Source organism: Dipodomys spectabilis, unplaced genomic scaffold (genome assembly GCF_019054845.1).
Source record: "Dipodomys spectabilis isolate Male_0828 unplaced genomic scaffold, ASM1905484v1 ptg000094l, whole genome shotgun sequence".
In the NCBI taxonomy this organism is placed as follows: Eukaryota; Metazoa; Chordata; class Mammalia; order Rodentia; family Heteromyidae; genus Dipodomys; species Dipodomys spectabilis.
Window position 1 is genome coordinate 15915064 of NW_024870771.1, and position 25548 is coordinate 15940611.

At 35.3% G+C, this 25548-nt stretch overlaps 1 protein-coding gene across 3 annotated transcripts in view; it reads right to left on the reverse strand.

Annotated features, from left to right (window-relative positions):
- The window catches only part of Ptpn4 (protein tyrosine phosphatase non-receptor type 4), a 150227-nt gene that overhangs the window by 69048 nt on the left and 55631 nt on the right, over positions 1-25548 (reverse strand). The window contains exons 4-11 of one of the 3 annotated variants that reach the window (XM_042685237.1): positions 14928-14970; positions 14751-14829; positions 11551-11595; positions 10816-10868; positions 9834-9954; positions 8399-8486; positions 6103-6191; positions 909-972 (exon numbers count right to left, since the gene is read on the reverse strand). In XM_042685237.1, the coding sequence (XP_042541171.1) occupies positions 909-972; positions 6103-6191; positions 8399-8486; positions 9834-9954; positions 10816-10868; positions 11551-11595; positions 14751-14829; positions 14928-14970 (582 nt within the window). Of the gene's footprint in view, positions 1-908; positions 973-6102; positions 6192-8398; positions 8487-9833; positions 9955-10815; positions 10869-11550; positions 11596-14482; positions 14654-14750; positions 14851-14927; positions 14971-25548 lie in introns of those variants that run through there. The other 2 variants (XM_042685236.1, XM_042685238.1) reach the window with 2 other exon arrangements.

Consider the following 25548-nt stretch of genomic DNA (forward strand, 5'->3'; position numbering starts at 1 on the left):
GAGTCAGTAGAAAAAAGGAAAAGGATGTACAGAACATTTAGTTATTACCATCATGAATGACCCTGGGTTTAACAAGGAACATCATGTATGGGATAGCTTCTAACTTCAAGAGATAAGATAAAATAGCTACAAGAAATTCAAATCAGAACCATACAGATATCAAAGAAACAAATACACCTAATCATAAAAAGTTAATTAACTCAGTAAGCAGTCAATAACTGCACTTCCATTTGTAGTGGTACAAAGTTCTGACATGAATAACTAGGTTTAAAAAAAACCCTTCACTTTAGAATGAGCTTGTGACTTTAAATGAGCATCATTATTCCACAATACTGTGAAATTTGGGAAATTATGTAATCACTTAACCACAATTAAAAAAAAAAAACAAAAACCAAGTGGTAGAGCATGAGCCTTGAGCTGAATTGTTCAGGGACAGCTCCCAGGCCTAGAGCTCAAGCCCCACGACTGACAAAAAAAAAAAAAAAGATCTTTCATGCGATTGTTTCTAACATATTTGTAAGATTATGTCTTTGTTGCCTTGTATGTCCCTCCCCCATGGTATAACCCCTGCTTTCACTATATATGATGTTGGTATATGTGGAAGGGAAGGGAAAAAACAAATTGTTAAAACAGGAATACAGGAGGACCCATTGCAACAATGAGATGTACAAGTCGTTATGTCAAAAAACGAACTTTACAACTTTGTTGGGAGAGAAGGGGGGGGATGGCGGGGCGGGGGGGGCGGGGGAGAGGATAGGAAGGGGAAACAAAGCATGAGGCTACAATGCTTGATAAGAAATGTGCTCATTATCTTACCCATGTAATTGTAACCCCTCTGTACAGTATTTTCACAAAAAAAAAACAAAACTCTTCACTTATATATAAGTAATTATCAGATCAACACTCACCAACTCTTTTCTAAGTTGAATAAAAAACTGCTTGCACTTAAAAGAAATTTTTACAATCTTCAACCTGCCAAAAAGATAATTGAAATATTTAAGATATAGAAGGAAGATAAAAATATGAAGGAAGAAAATTTAAAACAATGATCTTTTATGTGTATATTGACTAGTATTTTATCATATATTCTACATACAGTATATTTTTGGTGCTGCACTGAAAATGAATTAAAATCTATGTGTTCAATGAGGAACATCTTTATCAAAGAATCTAATGTGAATTATTTCCCAACTGTGTACTTAGAAAAAAATTTCTATTTCAAAAACTTAGATATTCAAGAAATATAACAATCTCTTTAAAACTGCCATACCTAAAAAAACTTGAAAACTGAAGTTTTTGGCAAAGACCCTAAAAACATTTATCTGACTTTAAAAAGCACATTTTTCATGTTATATCTTTACATTGTCTTTTTTTTCTTATAACATTATGAGTTTTCAAGAATCATTAATATCAGCAGTATGATTCAAATTGACTTTTCTACTTACTATAACCAAATACATTTTCTTTTTTGGGGGGTGGTGGTGGGATTGGTTGTGGGGCCTGAACTTTGGGCACTGTCCCTCAGCTCTTTAGCTCAAGGCTAGTATTCTAAAACCTGAGCCAAAGTGCCACTCCCAGCTTTTTCTGCTTCTGTGGTGCAGAGGAACCAAACCCAGGGTCTCATGGCAAGTACTCTACCACTGAGCCACCTTCCCAGTACCAATCAAATACATTTTAAAATATATTTCTTGACCTCCTGGTAGTAAAAAGGGCAGAATTATTACTCTGCAAAACTTGTTTTAGGACTCTGTCCCAATTTTCTGAAGTACTTTTATTGTAATGTGATCTTATAGCCATGACCTTGGCTCTATCCAGTAAGAAGCTGTGAAAATTCTCAAACAATATATTTTTTTGACAAAGTAATCACATGACGAGGCAAATAAAATGTTTATTTAGAATGGGGGAAAGGATATGGTTGTTTTTTTAGGTATGAAATTTTATTTTACTCTTACATCCAGAGCTTTCATTGGACAAGAATATAATAACATGGGAGAATATGACAGTCTGTTGCCATATGAAAGAGGATATTACTTTCAGAAAGTGAAAAAAAGAAAAAGAATGGTTAAAATGAAAGATTGTACCAGGTGCCAGTGGTGCATGCCTGTAATGCTAACTACTCGGGAGGCTGAGATCTGAGGATTGATGTTTAAAGCCAGCCTGAGGAAGGAAAGTCCGTGAGACTCTTATGTCCAATAAACCACCAGAAAACTGGAAGTAGAACTGTGGCTCAAGTAGTAGAGCATTTGCCATGAGCTGAAGAGTTCAGGGGCAGCGCCCAGGCTCATAGTTCAAACTCCATGACCGACCAAAATAACACACACAAAAAAATAAGACTGTATTTATTGAAAGCGAGGAAGACAGATATCTCAAGTTTAAAAACCCTATGAAGAGCTACATATATTGTAGAAGTTATAAATTAATTTCTATCAAGAGCCATCAAACAAGCAACAAATAAAAAACTGCCTAGCAAACACAAGGCTCTAGGTTCAAACCACAAACTTATAAAAAACTAGTCATTTTATAATAACCAAAACACTATATATAGTTTAATTTTGAAAATACAGAAAATTTAACTATTATTATTTCAAGCCATGTCATCTTAACAGTACTGATTTCTGATGACATTTATATACAGTGTAAAGTGAAAGGTGAAATTGATTTCTGTGTGCCGTATCTATACTGATAGGAAGGGACTATTTCTTTGGTTGTTTTGTATGTCACTGAACATGCCACAATTTCAGTGACACAGGACATATTTAAAAGATGTGAGAATAAATACCAAATGACCTCTGATTTTATTAGCTTTACAGATATGTAACTGAGATATGCAATAGATTCATATGCAACTGAATTTACCAATTACAAGTAAACAAAGAGTTCAGTTGTAGATCCACTATCCACAACAATCATCACATCACCCCAAAAGGTTCCTTGATGCCCCTTATAAATTTATTTTTTTCTTTACTGTAACCAAATAAATTCAAATACATGTTTACTGAACTCTCAAGGTCTATTAATAAGACCATAGCCCTTGGGAGTTTGCTCATCTGTCTATTCTACAATTTCCTAGAAATATAAGTAAAAAGTAATGCAGTCTTTGGTGGCTGGCTTCTTATTCTTGGCATAATGAATTAAGGGTAGGATCATTCAGATGCTTTAGTATATCAATAGTTAAATCTTTTTAATGCTAAGCAGAATTCCATTCTGTGGATATAATCTGCTTATTTTTTCAGTTGGTAGACACTTGGATTTTAATTTTGGGTTATCATACAGACTGTAGCTATGAATATTATGGACAAATATGTATAAAAAAGTTAGGTTTCTTGAGTAAATAGGAACAGAATTGCTGGATTAAATGATACATTTGTTTTTAACCTTAAGTTCATGAAGTTGTTTGCACTGCTACCAGTAACATTTTTCTAATTATTTGCTTCCTAGTACTACTTGGTACTCTTATCTTTTTAACTGCTTTTCTACATAGTTGGTAAGAGGTAGAGCTCACTGCATTTCTAACTTGCATTTCACTGATGACTAAAAATCTTTTCATATACTTAACTGTCACACACACACACACACACACACACACACACACACATTTTTTTCTGCTTATGTGGTGCTGAGGAATCGAACCCAGGGCCTCGGGCATGCAATGCAAGCACTCTTCCACTGAGCCACCTTCCCAGCCCACATATATTTTTGATGGAAGTGTCTATTCAAACATATTACCTATTCATTTCAATAGGCTATTATTGTGGTATTAGAATTCTTTCTATATTTTTGACCTAAGTCCTTTATCAGATAAGATTTGTCTCTTGTTTTTACATTTTCAGTCCCTTTCACAAAATAAAGCTGGGAATAGGTAGTTCATGCCTGTAATCCTAGCTGGGATCTGAGGATCACAGTTCAAAGTCAGCCCAGGCATGAAAGTCTACAAGACTCTTATCTTTAATTAACCACTAACATCAGAACTGGAGCTGTGGCTAAAGTGGTAGAATATCACCAGCCTTCAGTAAACAACAACCACAACAACAAAAAACCCCTCAGGAACAGAGGTCAAGTCCTAGTACCAGCAAAATAAAATAAAATAAAATAAAATAAAAAGAATGGACAGAAATTCTTTAACAAAATCTACTTATCGGGGCTGGGAAGGTGGCTCAGTGGTAAAGTGCTTGGCTTGCATGCATGAGGCCCTGGGTTCGATTCTTCAGCACCACATAAGCAGAAAAAGCCAGAAGTGGAGCTGTGGCTCAAGTGGTGAGCACTAGCCTTGAGCTGAGGGACAGCGCCCAGGCCCAGAGTTCAGGCCCCACAAATGACAAAACAAAAACAAAAACAAAAAACAAAATCTACTTATCAATTACTTTTTTTCCCGGGTCCTAGAGCCAGTATTGAACTCAAGGCCTTGAGATCTTGCTTAGCTTTGTTTTTTTGTTCTTTTTTTTTTTTTTTTTGGTTAGTTGTGGGGCTTGAACTCTGGGCCTGGGCATTATCCCTCAGCTCTTCAGCTCAAGGCAAGCACTCTACCAAATGAGCCACAGTGCAACTTCCGGATTTCTGAGTGGTTTATTGGAGATAAGAGTCTTGTGGACTGTCCTGCCCAAGCTGGCTTTGAACCTCGATTCTCAGATCTCAGTCTCCTGAGTAGCTAGGATTACAGGCAAGCTACCATTGCCCAGATTGCTTAGCTTTGTTTTTGAGGTTTTTTTTTTTTAATGCCAGTACTGGGACTTGAACTCAGGGCCTATACATTGTCTGTTACCTTTTTTGCTTAAGGTTACTGCTCTACCACTTGGCCAACTGCTACACTTACTAGCCGTTTTTTTTTTTTCCTTTTGGTGGGCCCAGTAAATGGGAGAGTCTCATTGATTTTCTGGCTTTGAGCTGAGTTCCTTAGATCTCCTGAGTAGCTAAGACTACAAGTGTGAGCCACCAGTTTCTGGCTCTTGCTTAGCTGTTTTGCTCAAGGCTGGGACTCTGCCACTTGAGCCACATCTATACTTTCAGCTTTTTGCTGTCTAATTAGAGATAACAATCTCGTGTACTTTTCTACCTGGACTGGTTTCCAACCTCAACCATCAAATCTTTGCTTCATGAGTAAGTAGGATTACAGGCTTGAGCCATCAGTCCCCAGCCACATTTTACCAATTCTTTATGGTATTATTTGTGGTTTTAGTGACCTATCTAGAAAACTCATTTTTTTTTCTTTTTAAGAAAAATTTATCAATGTCCTAAAATATTCTAGTAGAAATCATATTTTCTTCTAAGGAGTTGTTAAGTGACTAACAACAGACACTCCAGATTAATGTAGTAGCTTTGCTGCAATTCATCTCCCCTAAGTCATTGTGTTTATTTACAAGAACAACCTACATTTCACGCTTATACCTCCCTACCCACAAACAAGACGTTAGATATACACATAATATGATCAAATTGATTTTCACAATTATCATGATATCTCTTAGAGGGAAGTGGAAGATACTTTCCTTTTCCCTTATTCTACATACATCACTGACAGTGGTAACTTACCCTGGACAGTCAGCATAAAGACAGTATGCCAGAGACAATAGAACAATGACCAAAAAAACCTTGAGTTTTAAAACTTTATGGAAGCCACCATGCTTTGCTTGCATCAATTTAAGCCTCTGTTAATACTGAGCATTTCTTAGAGTAGCCATGTTTATATTTCAGCTAATGAACTAGTATTCCAATTAATGTATTTAAATAAAGCATTATGCTTATGATACTTGATGGGATGAAAGACAAGAGTTAAACACTATAATTATAGTATATTCTAAGAGATGGTCTAAGAGAAAAATCCTAATTAGTATTTTTATTAAGTTATTTGGGATAGATTATTTTGCTATCTTCCCCTATCCAAGTATAAATTATAAACTACATCACAGAAGTAAACTGGTAATATTAAAATAGTTCAGTGGCTATTTTCTTAAACATAAATTATTGTCTTTGTTTTGGTGGTATTGGGACTTAAACTTGGGATCTTCCTAGGCTAGTGCTGTCACATAAGCCATGCTTTCAGCTAATATTAATTATTGTATTTGGTAAAATAGCAATAAAAGAAAAAGTATTGACAGAAGTTCTTACCATGGAAAAGTATTCATTCGTACCCTGTTCTTATATATCAGAATTCCTCCTGACATCACTCCAATCATAATTTCATTGTTACTTTGATCCTGTAATAAAAAATGCAAAGCAAATATAAAAATTATGATAAGCTTTTGAAACAGAATTAACTTTGTTAACACAATCTGACATTTTCAAAGACAATACAGAATTGCTTATAGTTATGAACACAACTAGAAATTTTTACTTGGTAAAAATAAAAGACAAATTTCAAACCAACTTAAATGTTGAATTATTTAATTACTTTAAACCAAAAATAATCTCACAATTTCTTGTAACTTATTACTAGGACTGAAGTGAAACTTGTAATAAAACAGTATTAGGACTGGGAAGGTGGCTCAGTGGCAGAGCGCTTGCCTTGCATGCATGAGGCTCTGGGTTCGATTCCTCAGCACCACATAAGCAAAATAGAAAAAAAAACGGAAGTGGCACTGTGGCTCAAGTGGTAGAGTGCTAGCCTTGAGCTGAAGAGCTGAGGGACAGCATCCAGGCCCAGAGTTCAGGCCCCACAACCAGATCAAAACAAAAACAAAAACAAAATAGTATTGACAATACAGTGAGAACTCTTAAAACTAACATAGTAATTAAAAACATCATAGAGAATAGAGAATGATTCGTAGAGTTTTAAAGACCTCATAAGAGAAAATTTAAATTGGGTCTTGATGACTTTCATACTAACTGACCACAATTCAAATTGAGAGAATGGAAGAATTAAAACATTTTCCTTAGATGCTAATTTTTATTTTTATTTTTGGTGCCAGTACTGAGTTTGAACTTAGGGACTGGGTGTTACTGCTTAGTTTGTTTGCTCAAGGGTAGTGTTCTACCACTTGAGCCACACCTTACTTCTGGCTTTTTTGCTGGTTAACTAGAGAAAACAGTTTCATAGACTTTCTTGCCTGGCCTGGCTTCAAATGTTAGTCCTCAAATCTCTGTCTTCTGGGTAACTAGGATTCCAGGTGTGAGCCACCAGCTTCCGGCAGATGAAAATTAATTTTGAAATAAGTCTTTTTTTAACCTCTTTACAGGAAATATTCTACAGGCAGTGTAATACAGCCCAATACAGCATGCATGATTTTATCTCTCATCATTTAGTTGTTCAGCCATAGAGCTAATTGATGAAAATATAAACAGGATTTTAAAATTATGATCCCCAAACAAATCCTTGGAAGTGGCACTGTGGCTCAAGTGGTAGAGCACTTGCCTTGAACTGAAGAGCTGAAGGAACACCACCCAAGCCCAAAGTTCAAGGCCCATGACCGACCAAAAAAACAGAAACAAAAAACCCCAAAACAAATCCTTTACATTATAATTTCAATAATTTCTACCTAAATAAAATCTTATCAGATAGACAGGGCAAGACATAATAAATGGTCAAATGTAATTATGTATTGTCTGGCTGCTTTTTCTACTTAGTAATAGCAAGCATTGCTATATACTATTACTATAATCTTTAAATTGTGTTCCGAAGGATATCAATTAGAAGTTGGGATCAAGATGGCAGATAAAGCATGTAAGATAGAAGGTTTAAATGAATGCTCTAAATTACACTTTGCCCCAAATATCATAAAACATCAGAAAAATCATGAAAAATCTGTAATAGTTGAAAACAATAATTAATGGATCAGATATATTGAACAATCCTTAGAGTGATACCCAGAGTAGATAGAAAACTTAAGAATAAAAATTGTAATTGTTCTGTTGTTCCTTTCCTTCTCCATTATTAACAATGGAAGAACAGGAACAACATTTCAAGTAAACTAAGAATTTCTTTTAGATTTATGATTCCTAGTATACTTGGAATGCTGTTTTTCCTTTCCCATGTGTTTCTCCTCCACTATTCTGAGAGTTCCATAGGAGCAGGGAATATATGATGCTTTGTTCACTAAGTAATCTTGAATGCAAATAAGGAGGAAGGCACAGAATAGTTAACACAACGAAAATGCTATAAGATTCATTTCACTTTTGAATTTTGAGATCTGTAATTTGGTTCTATTTGAAGGTAGACAAAACATCTTACTGTGTTTGCCAAAACAGAATTATTTCAATACATTTTTGGTTGAAACAAGTCACAATTATTCCATTTATTACTTAATCCTTTCAAGAAATTTAAAATTTTTTCAGTAAAGAGGGTTTACCTAGGATGTATTAAATCCTGAGTTCAGTCCCTAGCAAAACACACACACACACACACACACACACTTATTAAAAAAATACTGAATAATGTAGGCTCTTAAAGGAAGTTTTCTTCACTTACCCTTGCATAGTGGAATTCAACTCCATAGAGTTCTAAGGTACGTGCTGTATTTAGGTAATTAAATTCTGCTTCTGCAGGAGATGAGCCTCTATAAAGAATTATTAGGTTAAAAATCAGATTCATTTTTAAGTATGGCCAAATTAAAAAACAGCTGTGCAGGGAAATGAGAAGTCTAATTAAATCTTTTACAAAATACCATTCATTTATTCTCTTGGTTTTATATGGTAACATCTAACAAGAACTACATTTAAATCTATGTTTTTAAACATGCAGATTTTAAGGCAACCTCTAAGATAGTGCTTTTCAGAGTTCAGTATATAGACAGGGGTTGATTCATAAGTACAGAAATGCTAGAGATTTTTATAGCAATCGGCCAGGATAATTTTATGTCAGTTGAATTTAATAGTGAAAAAACATGACTTGTGTTTTTTATTTTTGCTTCATTTCTCCATTTTGTTTCACAAGCAATTAATTTTTATTATATAGTTCAAAATATAAATAACACAATGACTTTAACTGCTTTGTTAAATGGTAACTTCTTTGCACAACTACTTAGGGATAAAAAAATAAATATCTTAAGAAAACTATGTCTGATGACTTATGAATATAAGTAAAACTATTGTTCTAACTGTAGCCTTTAAAAACAGATTTACTTGATTTATCTAATGTAACTAACAACTCTACTTATCTGATGCAATCAAACCACCTTAGACCACAAGGTAAAACTATAAAAGTAAAGATATCAACCTTTTATTCAATGATACTTGAAAAGGGCACCAACAATTTGCCACAAAAGCAGATACAATGAACTGTTCTACAAAAATTTTTGTTTAATATATAAGATGGGGAATTATGTGTTTAAAATTGTAGAAATAATTAAAAACATTTTTTTTGGTCGGTTGTGGGGTTGAACTCTGGTCCTAGATGCTGTCCCGCAGCTCTTCAGCTCAAAGTGAGCACTCTACCATTTGAGCCACAGTTCCACTTCCGGTTTTCTGATGGTTTATTGCAGGTGAGTCTCATGGACTTTTCCTGCCCAAGCTGGCTTTGAACCACGATCCTCATATCGCAACATCTTGAGTAGCTAGGTTTACAAGCGTGAGCCACCGGAGCCCAGCAAACTTACTGGTATATGTTTTTAGCGGGGCACTGGTGGCTCATGCCTGTAATCCTAGCTACTCAGAAGGCTGAGAGTGAGGATTGAGGTTCAAAGCCAGCTGGGGCAGGAAAAGTCTGTGAGACCCTCATCTCCAATAAACCACCAGAAAACCGGAAGTGGTACTGTGGCTCAAATGGTAGAGCACTCACCTTGAGCTAAAGAGCTGTGGGACAGCGCCCAGGCCCAGAGTTCAAGCCCCACAACAGACAAAAAAAAAAAAAGAAGAAGAAGAAGAAGAAGATTACCAAGTAAAAAGAAAACAAAATAAATCCTTACATATGTTGTTGATGCAATTTTGCAACTTCCTTTTCAAAATCTTGAGGTTGATTAGGAATGAAAGAATACTCTGAGAGGTAGCCTGGCAAATTTTCTGATTGATTGTAGTCTCCAAGTTCAGCTAATAATAAACAGAAAATATTCACACTTCAATTTCAATGTATTTGTGGAAGTAACATATTAATTAAAATTTTTTTTGATGATACAAAGTTTGAACTCAGAGCCTCATGCTTGCTAGCCAGGCACTTTACCACTGGAGCCACGCTATCAGTCCTTTTTGGAGTTGGGTTTTGTTTTTTTGGGGTCCGGTCATGGGGCCTGAACTCTGGGCCTGGGCGCTGTCCCTCAGCTCTTCAGCTCAAAGATAGCGCTCTACCACTTGAGCCACAGTGCCACTTCCGGCTTTTTTCTTTTTGCTTATGTGGTGCTGAGGAATTGAACCCAGGGCCTCGAGCATGCAAGGCAAGTGCTCTACCACTGAGCCACCTTCCCAGCCCATAGTTGGGTATTTTCTGAGATAGGATCTTATTTTATGCCTGGGCTGGCCTGGGACTGCAATCCTTCTATTTGTGCTTCCTGTGTGTAGCTAGGATGACAGGCATTCACCACTGGGCTCAGCTAGTGTACAAATGGAGATGGACTCTGTTAATTTTTAGCTTGAGTTGGCTTTGATCCACAGTCTCTTGATCTATGCCACACAAGTAACAAAGATTACAGAGCTTGAGCCACTAAACTTGGCAATTTATATTTCTAATGTAACTAAGCAAGTTGCAGTAATTAATTTAAGATTTTTCTAGGTCTCCAGTAATTTTAGAAAAAATTTGTTTCAAGAATCAAAGTAACTGCTAATTGGAAATCCATTTCCTCTGTAGTTTCTATTTTCTATACAGTAACATGTCTAAAGAGCTTCCACATTAAAGGCAGTCCAAAAAGGCTATAACACTGCATGCTATTGAACTTAAAAAAGTAGGTGGATACTTACATTGAATAGCATATGAAGCTAAAAGGGCAGCAGTATTGTAAGGACAAGGCAATCTAACAAAACAAAACAAAATACATAATCTATAGTTAAACTAGTAACTTTAAAATTGCTATTATTTATGTTATTCACACTTAAGTTTCAATGTGACTTGTTTATGCAAAAACTTCTTATTTATAATAAATCAACATTCTGACATGAAAGGTAGCCACTTTCAATTTCTCAGGAATGCTTAGAAACACTAGTCAGTAATTATTTTACAGTAGGGTAAAAGAACTAGTTTCAGAATAAACTTTTTAAGTGGCTTTTCTTATGGAAATCATTTCTAAGTGTGAGTATGTGGTAAGCTAGCTTTCTCAGACGGTAAATGTAATACAACTATATTCCAAATATACTAAACCAGTTTATACAGTAAACATGAGAATCACCTGTATATATCAACTGTGCTCAAATGAAGTATTTTTTTTCAAAAAGGTCTTGTAATCATCTCTTCCTATATATAGCATTGCTTTCTACTTAAGTTGCATAACTTTTTAGATGACTGTATGTGACTCAGTTTTAACTTTTAAGAAATGAATTACTCTTAACTATTAAGAAATCAACTCATCTGATAAAAAGAATTTATACAAGTACTCATTTTAATAGATTATTTGTTTTCAATGATTATGAATTACTTCAATAATACAGAATTAAAATACTTATAAAGTATTATATATAAAAAAATTAAAAATAGCCTACCTTCCAGTAAGAATGTCTTGTTTAATTTGCAAAAAATACTGGTACCTTAAAAAAAAAAAGCATTTACTAAAATTATAACAGTATCAATTCTAAAAATTCTATACTTACACTAACCAATAAAATTAATTATTTAAGTATTTGTTTTTATATATTTTATGTTTTATATATTATAAAAGTATAATTTTACATTAGTATATGTTTTAATAAACTTTCATAAGTTTATGAATACAAATCTGTAAAATTCTTTGGTATATAACATTTTGTACTTTGAATTATTTTTATTATGAAACCATTCAAGATTTCTTAACTACATGATCAAGGGAGATTAAAATGTTTCCAATTGACAGTTACATTTGAATAAATATACGGTACTTGATGTTATTTTGCAGTTACTTAGGATGGTAATAATACTTTTAAGTTCTAAAGTAATAGAAAAGCTTCTATTTAACTCTTCTCCCAATATATCACACAATATCTAGAAAATTATAGTATAAAATACAATGAGAATTTATTTAAAAAAAATAGAAAAACAACAAAACCCAATCCCCCAAAATACAAGGGAGGGAGGGAGAGAGAGAAACAAAGAAATATTCTGAGGACTGGTATATATAAGAAAGTAGAAAACTAGAGCATCAGACACATGAGAAAGCTGATAGCAACATTAACAGAAACCAATGAAAAGAAAATCATTCTTTCTGTTAAAATAGGAACTCAGCTGTCAAGACAGGCTTATGTGAGATCATTTTACGAAGAAAAGCTACTGTTCATTTCCAGTTAAGAACCCACACAATGACCAGAAAAATAACCTAAATTCCTTTTCCTAATATTGCTTTATTATTATTAAAATTGTTAAGTAACCAGTTTTTTAAAAAAAAAGAAATCAAAGCAGCCTATGACAAGTATACAGAGATTGCTTACTAGATGGTACTACCTTAATGTCTCAGCTAGTATATCCATTCATTATCAATTCCTGGGCAAAGTAACCTGTGCTAACACACTGGCAGAAGAACAAATTTTGTGGTAGCTTACAGTTTTTTTCTATTTCACCCAACTCAAAAGAAAATTACTTTATGAGTAAAAATTCATTAAAAACTCTAGCTGATCATTAACTAGCTTTATGACATTATTCAAACTACTGAAGAATGTAATTTAGATTTTTAAAGAAACAGATTTCCTTACCATAACTAAGCAAAAAACAAAAAAAAACCCTGCAACAAATACCTTGATTTTATATATTGGCAATGCACACTAATTCCCTGTGAGGCTTAGTGCATACTATTATAAATATTAACTAATTTATGACAGTATATTTTTTAAATCAGGCTTACTTCTTTTTTTTTTTTTTTTGGTCGGTCGTGGGGCTTGAACTCTGGGCTTGGGTGCTGTCCCTGACTGAGCTCTTCAGCTCAAGGGGAACACTCTAAACCATTTGAGACACAGCACCACTTCTGGTTTTCTGGTGGTTCATGGGAGATAAAAGTCTCATGGACTTTCGTTCCCAGGCTGGCTTGGAACTGCAATCCTCAAATCTCAGCTTCCTGTCTAGTTATGATTACAGGCATGAGCCACTGGTGCCCGGTTAGGCTTATTTCATTTTTTATGATTAAAAATTAAAAATTATTATGTAACTCAATGTTAGAGTCATGTTTAGCATGCCCAAGGCCTTTGTTCTGGTTTCAATCCCTAGCACCACAATAAAAGGAACAGTCCACAAAAAAAGAAAGTCCTTAGTGAAGAAATAATCTTATATTTAAAGTGTCTGTACATGCCCTTGATATAATATTATAAATCCTACACAAATAAACACATACTAATGAATTTCACTAACTTACTCATTTAGCCAACTAGAAACTAGTTAGTCCTAGGCTAACCTAGCCTGTGATTTTGGTCTATTAAAATGTGTCTGAGTCTTATAGAAAGGAAATAGTATTACTTGCTAGAAATTGGAAAAATTCAATTCTAATAACAGACACCTGGGGAGCTTAATCCTGAGTTTTCCCATTACTCAAAAGTAATACCCAGCCCTCTCCAACAAATACACAGAAAAAGACTCCCAATAACTTCAACCTAATTTTTCTTAGTGATTTAATATGGAAAACTACAAATAACTGAAAAATAACATCTTAGGCTAATTACATAGCTTTAATTTGCTGTTTTGTTCTTCTACTCCAAAACACTGACCTATTCTTACGTCTGAGAATTTTATAGAAGGTAAAGTATACTAATTCTTAATATTCTTTTTTAATAAAACAAATTACTAATTCTTTCAAACAATGCACATAGTTGTCTTTTCAGTTGTTTTAATGACAATCCTAACACTGTTAGCATTCTTCTTTTCTTGTCTTTTTTTTTTTTGGGTCCGGTCGTGGGGCCTGAACTCTGGGCCTGGGAGCTGTCCCTCAGCTCTTCAGCTCAAGGCTAGCACTCTACTACTTGAGCCACAGCACCACTTTTTTTTTTTTTTTCCTGCTTATGTGGTGCTGAGGAATTGAACCCAGGGCCTCAAGCATGCAAGGCAAGCGCTCTACCACTGAGCCACCTTCCTAGCCCCAGCATTTTTCTTTTTAACCCTAAACATTTCACTAATATTCAAGAACACTATCAAAACACTCATCTACATCGTTTCTGTGTACTTTTTCCAAATTTAAAGAGACAACAAAATTAGATAGGAACATAAAATCAGACTTCAACGGGCAGTAAAGTGGTCAGGTAAAGACAGAATATGCTAGTAAATGCCCTGAAACATCCTTTATAAAGTCCTGTATGTTCTCTTTGGAAGCAAAGATTAAAAACAAATAAGAAAAAATTAAAAGGTACCTACTGATCACTATTCTTGTACATAATTTATATGCTGTAGAAAGCATATATTCTCAATAAAAAGAAAAAACAATTAAAATAAGCATTTACAATAAAAAAAATTGAAAATTCTCACTTATGCATCTTGCCTTGGAAAAGTTTCAGTGTCATCTAATTATCTCAATTAATTATAGCAGTGCTTTTTGACCACTGTTCACAAGTAGAAAAAAAAATTAACATTTCTATGGCTCAGGAGGCTGCCTTTGGCCAGATGGGGCAAATATTGAGGTTCTAAAGCCCAGAAAGTCTCCCAGGTACTACAAAAGAGGAAGAAACAGTTGAATTTAAATTTACTATTAGTGTTTTGACAATGTGTTGCAGAGAAACATGCTCCAAAAACCCACCTTGTATACTCTTCTTGTAACTTGTTGGGGTCACTTACAAAAAATTTGACTCTAAAGTTCAAACTGTAAGGAGATCCTCCTAAAATTAATAAAAGTAGTTCTAATTAATTAGTTTATATTAGTCCTTTGTATTTAAAAGGCACATTTTAAAAACATCAAATAAATATGTATGCTCACTCTTTAGCTGCTTCCTTATTGGTTTGTTTGGATCCAGCCACTTCTGAAAAATAAAGACAGATTTCTATTTTCCCTGAATAACTAACATATCAGTTCTTATAAATCTGCTTCAAAGATTAGCACCAAAAACTGTATTTTGGAAACATCCTAGGTAGAAAGAAAACCCATTAAATTATAGACAATGATGTTCATGTCAATTATAACAAATTATGTGAGAACTTACTGAATGTATTTGTACCAGCTTTAAGTATTTTTTTTATTTCTCATCAGTTATACAATGTGTACTAACCTCTACTTCAAAAGTAATAAGTAATTTCTGTAAATGTATTTTATCTGGCAAGTTTTACAAATTCTCTTCACTTTTCATTAAATAAAATGTTGAGCTTTACACACTCATGCAGACAAAATTTTAACCACAGAACTTGACAATTTACTTTTCAAGAAATTTTTACAATTTCTACCCTATTCCTTAAAATTAAGTCCCTGGGATAATGTTTAGTTTGGGAGGTGAAGGAAAGGGCTGTTTGTGTGTGAGGATTTTAGGCAATCTCAGTACTTCTGAATGTCCATTAAGGCCTATTTCCAAAAAATTAAAACTGAATTTAGAAAATATTTCAATTATCAACATATTTCAGTTTAAATTAAAAAAACAAATGAGCTACTAAATGTAGTATTTTCAAAATACTATATAGATGTGTATGTGTCACTGCTTATAAATCTAACTCCTACTCACCCACCCATATTTGAGTCCATACAAAGTAAATTATATATATATATGAGTGGGGTAGGGGTGGCAGTGCTGAGATCAAACTAGAGAGAGCCTAATGCATACTAGCCAAGTGCTCTACACCCCTAAGTCCCATTATATTTTACTGACTCGTCTCTATTATCTGCAACATCTAACACATCAAACACACCAATTCTACCTTTATACATATCCAGAATTTACCAGTTTTTCTCAATCTTTCTACTGGTCTAGGCTCTGGCCATAGATTGTTTTCTGTTCTCTCAATTTCTTTTCTAAGTAATCTCTTCATCTCCATCCAGAAGCTTAAGTGTGGTCTTTGAAAACATAAACTTGATACCACTATTTTGTTTAAAACCTTACAATTTCTCTGTATTGAGGTACAAAGGCTTGCCTTAAATGATCTCTTCTACCTCAAATTCCTAAGTTTTTTTTTTCAAATTCCTTAGTTTTAGCTATGTTGCTCCACAAAAATGGAGCATTGCTATAACATTCATAGTAAAAACATACTATTAATTAAAAAACAAAAAACTTAAAGCCCTACACATCAGGAAGAAAAAAGACCTTTACACAATGGATAAAAATCAAAGTTCAAAGCTAAAGGAATTTAAGTAGTGTTTAAATAAATAACAAAAAAAATATGTCTACCACCCTCCCTTCCTATCTTTTTTTTTTTTTTGTCAGTCATGGGGCTTGAACTCTGGCCCTGGGTGCTGTCCCTCAGCTCTTCAGCTCTAGGAAAGTGCTCTACCATTTGGGCCACAGTGTTCCACTTCTGGTTTTCTGGTGGTTTATTGGAGATAAGAGTCTCATGGATTTTCCTGCCCGGGCTGGCTTTGAACCACGATCCTCAGATCTCAGCCTCCTGAGTAGCTAGAATTACAGGCGTGAGCCACCAGCACCCCAGCTCCTTTCCTATGTTTTAGACATTACATACTTTCCTAGATCATTAGCTTTCAATAGTAAATTGGTAAAGAGCAAAATTTTTTTAAATCATATACCACAACACAATATGAGAAAAACAGGTACTTTTATTTGCAGCTTGAAAAAAAGAGTGAAAACGGTATCTTTTCAATGGTGGACAACTTAGTAATATTCAACAATATGTAAAATGCTATTTCCACAGACCTAGCATTATTTTTATATGACATTTTTCATTTAGATGTATTTTACATATCATAAATTCACTACTGTCAGGTGTACTTTTCTGTTATTTATCATGTTGTTACAACTGCCGCCATTCTCCAACTCAAGAATATTACTTATAAACTCCCAAATAAGTCTTATATCTATTATGCTCCTCCTCAGAGTCCTCCATAATTAGAAAGCAACTTTCTGTCTGTATAGATTTACTTATTTGGGACATTTAATATAAATAGGTGGTCTTTTTGTTTCTTCTGTCACCCCATATGTTCTCAAAGTTCACTCAAGTTAAGGTAGGTAACAACTCATTCTTTAAAAAAAATTCCTATTATGAATATCTGTGAAAATTATTTTTTCTATTGTGAACAAGTTTTTCTTCTATCCATGTTTTCAACTCTTTTGGGTGCATGTCAAGTTCATTTCACTGTTTGAAGAATTTCCAAAATTATTTCTACAATGTCCTTATTCCATAGTCCCTCCATTAATATGTAAGAGCTGTAATTTCTTTTTTTTTTTTTTTTGGTCGGTCCTGGGGCTTGAACTCTGGACCTGGGCGCTGTCCCTCAGCTCTTCAGCTCAAGGCGAGTGCTCTACCACTTGAGCTACAGCGCCACTTCTGGTTTTCTGGTGGTTTATTGGAGATAGGAGTCTCACGGTCTCTCCTGCCTGGGCTGGCTTTGAATTGCAATCCTCAGATCTCAACCTCCTGAGTAGCTAGGATTACAGGCGTGAGCCACCAGCGCCTGGCTTCTTTTTTTTTTTTTTTTTTTTTAACAGTTCTAATTTCTTTACAACTCATCAATATGATTTTCTATTTTTTTTGGTGCCAGTCCTGGGGCTTAAAGTCTTGGAATTTCTCACTAGAACTCGTTCACTGCTTCATGAAAGCAAGCATTAAAATTTCCATCTTTGTTTGTTCTTTTGTATGTGGACACTTAGATTATATAATCACCAATGGTCAGATTATACTTCTGTCAAGAACTGTTGTACCAACTGGATTATTGTGCTGTCTCCTAGAAAAGACTGTCTATGATGTAAAATATATGAATTTAAAGTGTATTTTGCCAGGAAATACTAATATATTAACATTAATAAGTGATATTACTTCACCATTAACTATGAATTCATGTAGGAATTTCTACTTCACAAGATGTTTCTACTCTTCTCAAAATGAATTTCTAAACTCTAGTTTACTGAGTGAATATTATATAATACTATTTCATATGGACAGTTAATTCTTGTATTTGTCAAAATGTAGTGATCAAACACCCTATGGGGCCTCAATTTCTAGAAAAGTTCCATCTGAAAAGATTATGAACTTGTCTGATGTAACCTGGTATTTATTATGTTACTATGCAAAAGCATTAGTTTTCTGTAATATCTATGCTATCCTGATTAGTGAGCTTTTTAAAAAAACTGTAACAATATTTTAATTTCCAAAACTGTTCACTGTTTCTTTGCATCAATGCAATATCATTTATAATCATGCCAGTGAAAACTAGTCCTTTTTGGTTGTATACTAGTATTTACTGAGTACTTTGCTAATGTTCCAAACCCCCTTCTATGTAGTTTACATGTAAAAGTTACTTTGTTTCATTATTATGTGGTACTGCTTAAAACCAGTACCTTGTGATTGCTAAGCAGGTGCTCTATCATGTGAGCCATGCTTCCAGTCCTCTTCTCATTATTAATGCCAAGATTGGATTTCTACCTTACTAGGCTGCTCTCTCCTCAATGTAAAATACTTACAATGCTTACTGCTTTCCACAGATCAATAGGTGGAATATTAGACTGACCATGCTTGCTGCTTCTGTATCAGTATATCTCCCAAACATCACCATCAGTCTCAACAAGTTTTTCCCCTGGTAAGCACTGAATATGGCAAAACTTGGGAACCACTCTATCACTACATTTTTCAGTATCTCAATATTATGTAAAAAGTGAGGATGTACTTACAGTTAATACATCTAATTTGGATCATGAAAATACTTAGAACATTGTGACAGTTTGTCATCTAAGAAACATTTATATCTTCATATTTTATACTCCCCATCCTCACTGGCATTTGTTGTTTGCTTTTTTGGTGGCTGCCATTTGGACTGGGGTTAAGATAAGACTCAGAGTAGTTTTTACTGAAGTTTCCTTTTGCTAAAGATACGAACATTTCTTCATGTATCTATTAGTCATCTGTATTTTTCCTTCTAAGAACTGTTCAGTTCACTTACCAATTTACTAATTGGATTATTTGTTCTCTGTTTAATTTTTTGAGCTTTTTTATATTTTGGATATTAATCCATTCTATGAGTCACTTTCTGGTTCTGGTAGTTAGTTAAATTAACATAGTCCATTTGTCAATTCTCACTCCCATCCTCTGGGCATCTGGAGTGCTAAAAAAAAACATACTTGTATCTGTAACTTCCAGGGTTTTCCCTACATTTCCTGCAGTAGATTTAGTTTCGTCTTACTTTGAGCTCTTTGATCCAATTGAAGTTCATTTTTTAATACAAAGAGAGGTACAGATCCAGTTTCAGTCTACTGCAAGTAGACAACCTGTTTTCCCTGCACCATTTATTGAAGCTGTCCTTTCTCTGTTGCATGAATGCAATGTTTGATTCAAGAATTCCATTCATTTACATTTAAATGACCGATTGGGTAGTATATTCTTTGTATAACAGGGTTTTGTTTTGTTTTTGTCTGTCATTTCCTCTATTACTTTGTGTTTGGTTTTTTTTGTTTTTTTTTTTTGGGGGGGTTCGGTCGTGGGCCTGAACTCTGGGCCTGGGCGCTGTCCCTCAGCTCTTCAGCTCAAGGCTAGCGCTCTACCACTTGAGCCACAGCGCCACCTGGCTTTTTTCTTTTTTGCTTATGTGGTGCTGGGGAATTGAACCCAGGGGCTCATGCATTCAAGGCAAGTGCTCTACCACTGAGCCACCTTCCCAGCCCTACTTTGTGTTTGTTTAGTGGTAATTTTTTTCCTTTTGTATATAGTCTGTAGCAATTATCTTTCTTTTTTTTTTTTTTTTTTTTTGGGTCCAGTCGTGGGGCCTGAACTCTGGGCCTGGGCGCTGTCCCTCAGCTCTTCAGCTCAAGGCTAGTGCTCTACCACCTGAGCCACAGCACTACTTCTGGATTTTTTTTTCTTTTTGCTTATGTGGTGCTGAGGAATCCAACCCAGGGCCTCATACATGCAAGGCAAGCGCTCTACCACTGAGCCACCTTCCCAGCCCCCAGCAATTATCTTTCTATATCTATAGCTATACCTTTCTATATCTATAGCTATATGGCATGTGCAAATTTTGACAATCTACATTTAATTGACATCACCTTTAATTACACATAAAACTACTCCTTTGCCAAGTGTAGTTGCTCATGCCTGTCATCCCAGCTACACAGGAAGCTGAGATGGGGAGGATCAAGGACACGGGCCACTAGATATCCCTTCCTTGTCCCATGCAAAAAGCTTGAGATTCCATCTCAACAGAGACAAATGGATGTGGTGATATGCGCCTGTCATCTCTTCTACAGAGAAGTGAGTTTTGTTTTTTTGGTCAATCCTGGGGCTTGAACTCAGGACCTGGGTGCTGTCCTCAAACTCTTTTGTTCAAGGCCAGCATTCTACTACTTTGAGCTACAGTTTCACTTCTGGTTTTCTGGTGGTTAATTGGAGATAAAAGTCTCATGGACTTTCCTGCCAGGCAGGAAGAGTTTTAAATAGGAGTTTTGTTGCAGTTCTGGTAAAAGGAATGGAACAAAAAAGGCAGGAGGAAGAGCTCATGCAGTAGAGGGCATGCTTAGCAAAGGTAAAGCCTTAAGTTCAAACTCTAGTACCACTTGAAAGTTGGTCATTGGCTTGGGGTGTGGCTTAAGTGGAAGAGCATTTGCCTAGCAAGTATAAGAACCTGGGTTCAAAAAAAAACTAAAATAAAAAGGCATAAACTAGCCAGGCACTGGTGGCTCACGCCTGTAATCCTAGCTAATAAGGAGGCTGAGATCTGAGGATCAGGTTCAAAGCCAGCCCAGGCAGGAAAGTCCATGAGACTCTTTATCTCCAATTAACTATCAGAAAACTGCAAGTGGTACTGTGGCTCAAGTGGTAGAGTGCTTACATTGAGCTGAAGAGCTGAGAGACAGTGCCTAGGCCCAGAGTTCAAGTCCCATGACCGACCAAAAAAAAAAAAAAAAAAGAGCCATAAACTATCTTTCCATAGCCCCTCCCACAACCCTATGTGTAAATGTTCAAAGTGACAGTTACATATTATATACCCTTAAACATAGGTTTTATAATTATTATTTTCTTTGCACTTTTTTTTTTTTTGGTCAGTCTTGGGTCCTGAATTCAACCTGGGCGCTATCCCTCAGCTCTTCAGCTTAAAGCTAGCACTCTACTACTTGAGCCACAGCACCACTTCTGGCTTTTTCTGCTTATGTGGTACTGAGGAATGGAACCTAGGGCCTCATGCATGCAAGGCAAGCACTCTACCATTCAGCCACCTTCCAAGCCCTCTTTACATGTTTTTGAATACCATGGGAAATAAAAAATGAAGTTACAAACTGAAATCATGATGATACTTTTATAACTGTTCATGTATTTACTTCGTGGGATAGCTCAGTATTTTTTATGGCTCTGGATCTACTGTCTAGGGTCTTTTCATTCCAACTTGAAAGGTTTACCTCTAGCATTTGTTTTAAAGCAGGTCTATTGGTAATGAACTCCCTCAGTTCTACCTGAGATGTCTTAACTCTCCTTTATGAAGTTTTCTGTGAGATGGGCTCTGGCTATGTAGCTCAGACTAGCTTTGAACTTGAGATTCTCCTGCCTCCAGCCTCCTGAATGCTGGTATTAAAAGCCTGCACTGACAATGTTCTCGTTTTGAAGAATAGTTTTGCTGGATACAGAATTTTCAGATTTTTTTTTCTTTTAGCATTTTAATCTATCATCACATTGCTTCTGAAAGGTTCCTATTTTATTAAGGATCCATGGTATGTGTTAAGACACTGCTCTTGCTGCTTTCAAGTTTGTCTCATTTCTCAACTTTTAAAAAATACTGTTTGAAGCTTGGTGAGCTCCTGTATTTGTATAAATATATTTTTCTTCAAATTTTGGGAGCTTTGGGCCATTGTTTCCTCAAATCGCTCTCCCCCTTTCTTCTCAATTACTTCTGTTGGGGTTTCCTCTAGTTTGATCCCCCTCTCTCCAATTCTTGTCAAGGTTCAATCTTCTAAGAAATCTTCTAAATGTCTGGTAACTAATGGCATTCATTTTTATATGTGTCTGTGTGTATACAGGGTATGACATTGGAAAGTAACCCAAAGCATGTAGAAACAAATTCTATTCTTGAAAAACCTCAATAAATGGGATTTTCACATTACCAGTTTTTTGCCTGAAAGAAAACTCAAATATAAGCTTAGGACAGCCTTACTAGCTGTCTAGCTTACTAGCTTACTAGACAGGACTTCAGGATTCACAAAATATTCAGAATATTCAGAGTGAAAAACCAGCACATACAAGCTATCTCAATTCTAGCTGACAAACTATGTATGTACATGAAGATATAAGAGACTCATAAAAAAGGAACAGTTGGAACTTTAAACAAAAGGATACTGCTCTTTCAAAAGACTGGACAGAGCTAAATTACATGCATATATTTTCAATGTACAGTCTAAGTCATAAGAAATGTATAAGCCAGGTAACTATCACATCACAAATAAGACATTTCTCTCACCATAAAATGTCTTGTGTTCATTTGCAATGTTTTCAATCCCCAGACAACAGATTTACCCAAACTTCTGGTATTATTTGTCGTTTCCTTGTTCTACTATATAGATACATTTCAAGTTTTCTTCATTACCTTGCTAATGGACATAAAAGTTAATTCATGTTTGGAGTATTACAGAAAAAGCTACCTTGAACATTTATGTACAAGGTTTTATATGACAAGTTCTCATTTCATTTGGTTAAGTATCTTAAAAAAAATGTTATTTCTGCATGGCATATTAACATTGTATTTAATTTTACAAGCAATTGCCAAACTATTTTCCAAAGTGGCTTATCTTTTTAAATTCTTACAAACATTTTGGGGGGAAGGAAATAAGATCTTGCTACTGTTGCTCAGGCTGGCCTCAAACTTGTTATGCATAGCCCAGGCTATCCCTGAACTCACAAATCTCCTGCTTCAGCCTTCCAAGTGATGAGATTACAAGTGCATACCACCTGTTACAAAGATGCTGCTCCATTGCCAATATTGATATTGAAAGAATTTTTCATTTTAACCATTCTAGTGAATGTGTATTGATTTTTCCTTGTGGTTCTACTTTATATTTCACAGATGCATTGGCAGGATGTTTAGCAGACATCCTTTCTCAGAGAAAAGGTTCCTTTTGGTTGATGTTTTCATTGTGAGTAGATGTTGAATTTCATTCTATGTAAATTATGCTTCAGTTACATTGACTTAGGTAAAAAAGAAAACAAAAACAAAAAGCACCCCTAACCTAATGGCATACCTAATGGTGAACCATAGTTCTAATAACTTTATCTCCTAATTACCTTTAGCACATACTTTTCCCTATCCCCTACAAGCAAACATTATTTTTTATAGCAACTGTATTATTCCAACCATCTTCCAATTGTCTTTAATTTTCAATTTTATTAGTCACAGACTACATTAAAATCAGATATATGTAAAATACAAATTTCATGTTTGTTGAATAAATTATGTTCTATGTAAGTATATATAATTTTATTATGGATTAAAAAGCACTTCATGATCTCATATGTTGCTCAAATGTTATCTTTTATGCCTCTATTGCTCTATCTTCCAGCCAAAGTAAAATTTTACTTCACTTTTACTTTTGTTCTTTTGGTGGTACTGGGGTTTGACCTCTGATCCTGGCACTTGTTAGACAAATGCTCTACCACTGGAGCCATTGAAACCATGAAAGCCTTAGACTATAATCCTACCTATGCCTACATCATAGTTGAGATTGTACATGTAAACCACTATATCCAGCTTATTTGCTGAATGGAAGCTTACTAACTTTTGGCCGAAGATGGCCTACAACCATGATCCTTCTAATTTCCACATCCAAAGTTACTGAGACCACAAGTGTAAACAACTTTACTTAGTAACCATTTTAATTCCTCAAATAGAACATTTCTGTCTCTTCCCTTTGAATATTTGCACCTGCTGCTGTTTCTTTTTTTTACTATTTTTTTTTTTGGGGGGGGGGGGAGTCAGTAGTGGGGCCTGAACTCTGGGCCTGGGCACTGTCCCTTAGCTCTTCAGCTCAAGGCCAGTGCTCTACCACTTGAGCCACAGCGCCACTGCTGGCTTTATTTTTTCTGCTTATGTGGCACTGAAGAATTGAACCCAGGACCTCATGCATGCAACGCAAGCACTCTACCACTAAGCCACCTTCCCAGCCTCGCTGCTGTTTCTTTCTAAAGCACTTCTCTACATCTCAGATTCCTTTGTAACAGCCTGTCAAAATCTGGAGAATGAAAATTGACACCCTTCCCTCTAACAAAGAGTTTAAGAAGCAAAAAGAGCTGTGGGCATAGCTTAGCAGGTAGCATGCTTCCTAACATCTAAGAACAAAAACCGTAACACAACAAAATGAAACAACAATTATACCAAGAGCCAAAGCTATGATAAATCAAAACATTGAGAAATTTCAGAAAGTCAAAGCTTTGCTCTAAGTAATTTTGATTGTTGCACTAGAATTCCTTACTGTAGAAGACTTTAAAGAAAAATATACCCATGATTCTATACTTGCTATGCATGAAACAGAAACATGAAGCTACATGCTTTATTAGTTTCTTAATTATAAGTGCAATGAAATTAATTTCAAAGTCTATATGTCAAGTAAATTATTAGCTCTCGTCTTATTTTTTTTTTTTGGATCCGGTCCTGGGCCTGGGCATTGTCCCTCAGCTCTTCAGCTCAAGGCTAGCACTCTACCACTTGAGCCACAGCACCACTTCCGGCTTTTTTCCTTCTTGCTTATGTGGTGCTGGGGAATCGAACCCAGGGCTTCATGCATGCAAGGCAAGCACTCTACCACTGAGCCACCTTCCCAGCCTTAGCTCTAGTCTTATAAACGAATGCATATGTGATATATAAAATATGTGCACCCATTATTCATACCTTACCATATTATATTTACCTCTTACAGGAGATTTATTCCTAGGCCCAAGCATCCAATTGTTAATCTACCTTTAATTCAAAGTTTTAAAATCTTTTTTCTTGGGCTGGGAAGTTGACTCAGTGGTAGAGCGCTTGCCTTGCATGCCTGAGGCCCTGGGTTTGATTCCTCAGCACCACATAAGCAAAAAGAAAAAAAGCCAGAAGTGGCGCTGTGGCTCAAGTGGTAGAGCGCTAGCCTTGAGCTGAAGAGCTGAGGGACAACTCCCAGGCCCAGAGTTCAGGCCCCACGACCGGACCCAAAAAAAAATCTTTTTTTAAATCTTAAAGCTCATTATGAGTATCAGCGAAGATTCTAAGAGTATGCTACCAATGCCTGGCCATGGTATATATTTTTTTTCTTTTTGGTCTTTTTTATTTTAATTTGAAAACTGTTGTTATAAAGGTGATGTACAGAGGAAATAGTTACATACGTTGGGTATACATGGTATAGTTCTTCAGAGTACGTTAAAATGTTAAATTGTCAAACATTTCTATTATGTTATCATCTATGTCTATGATCTGATATTCTCAAGCAAAAGAACCATGACTG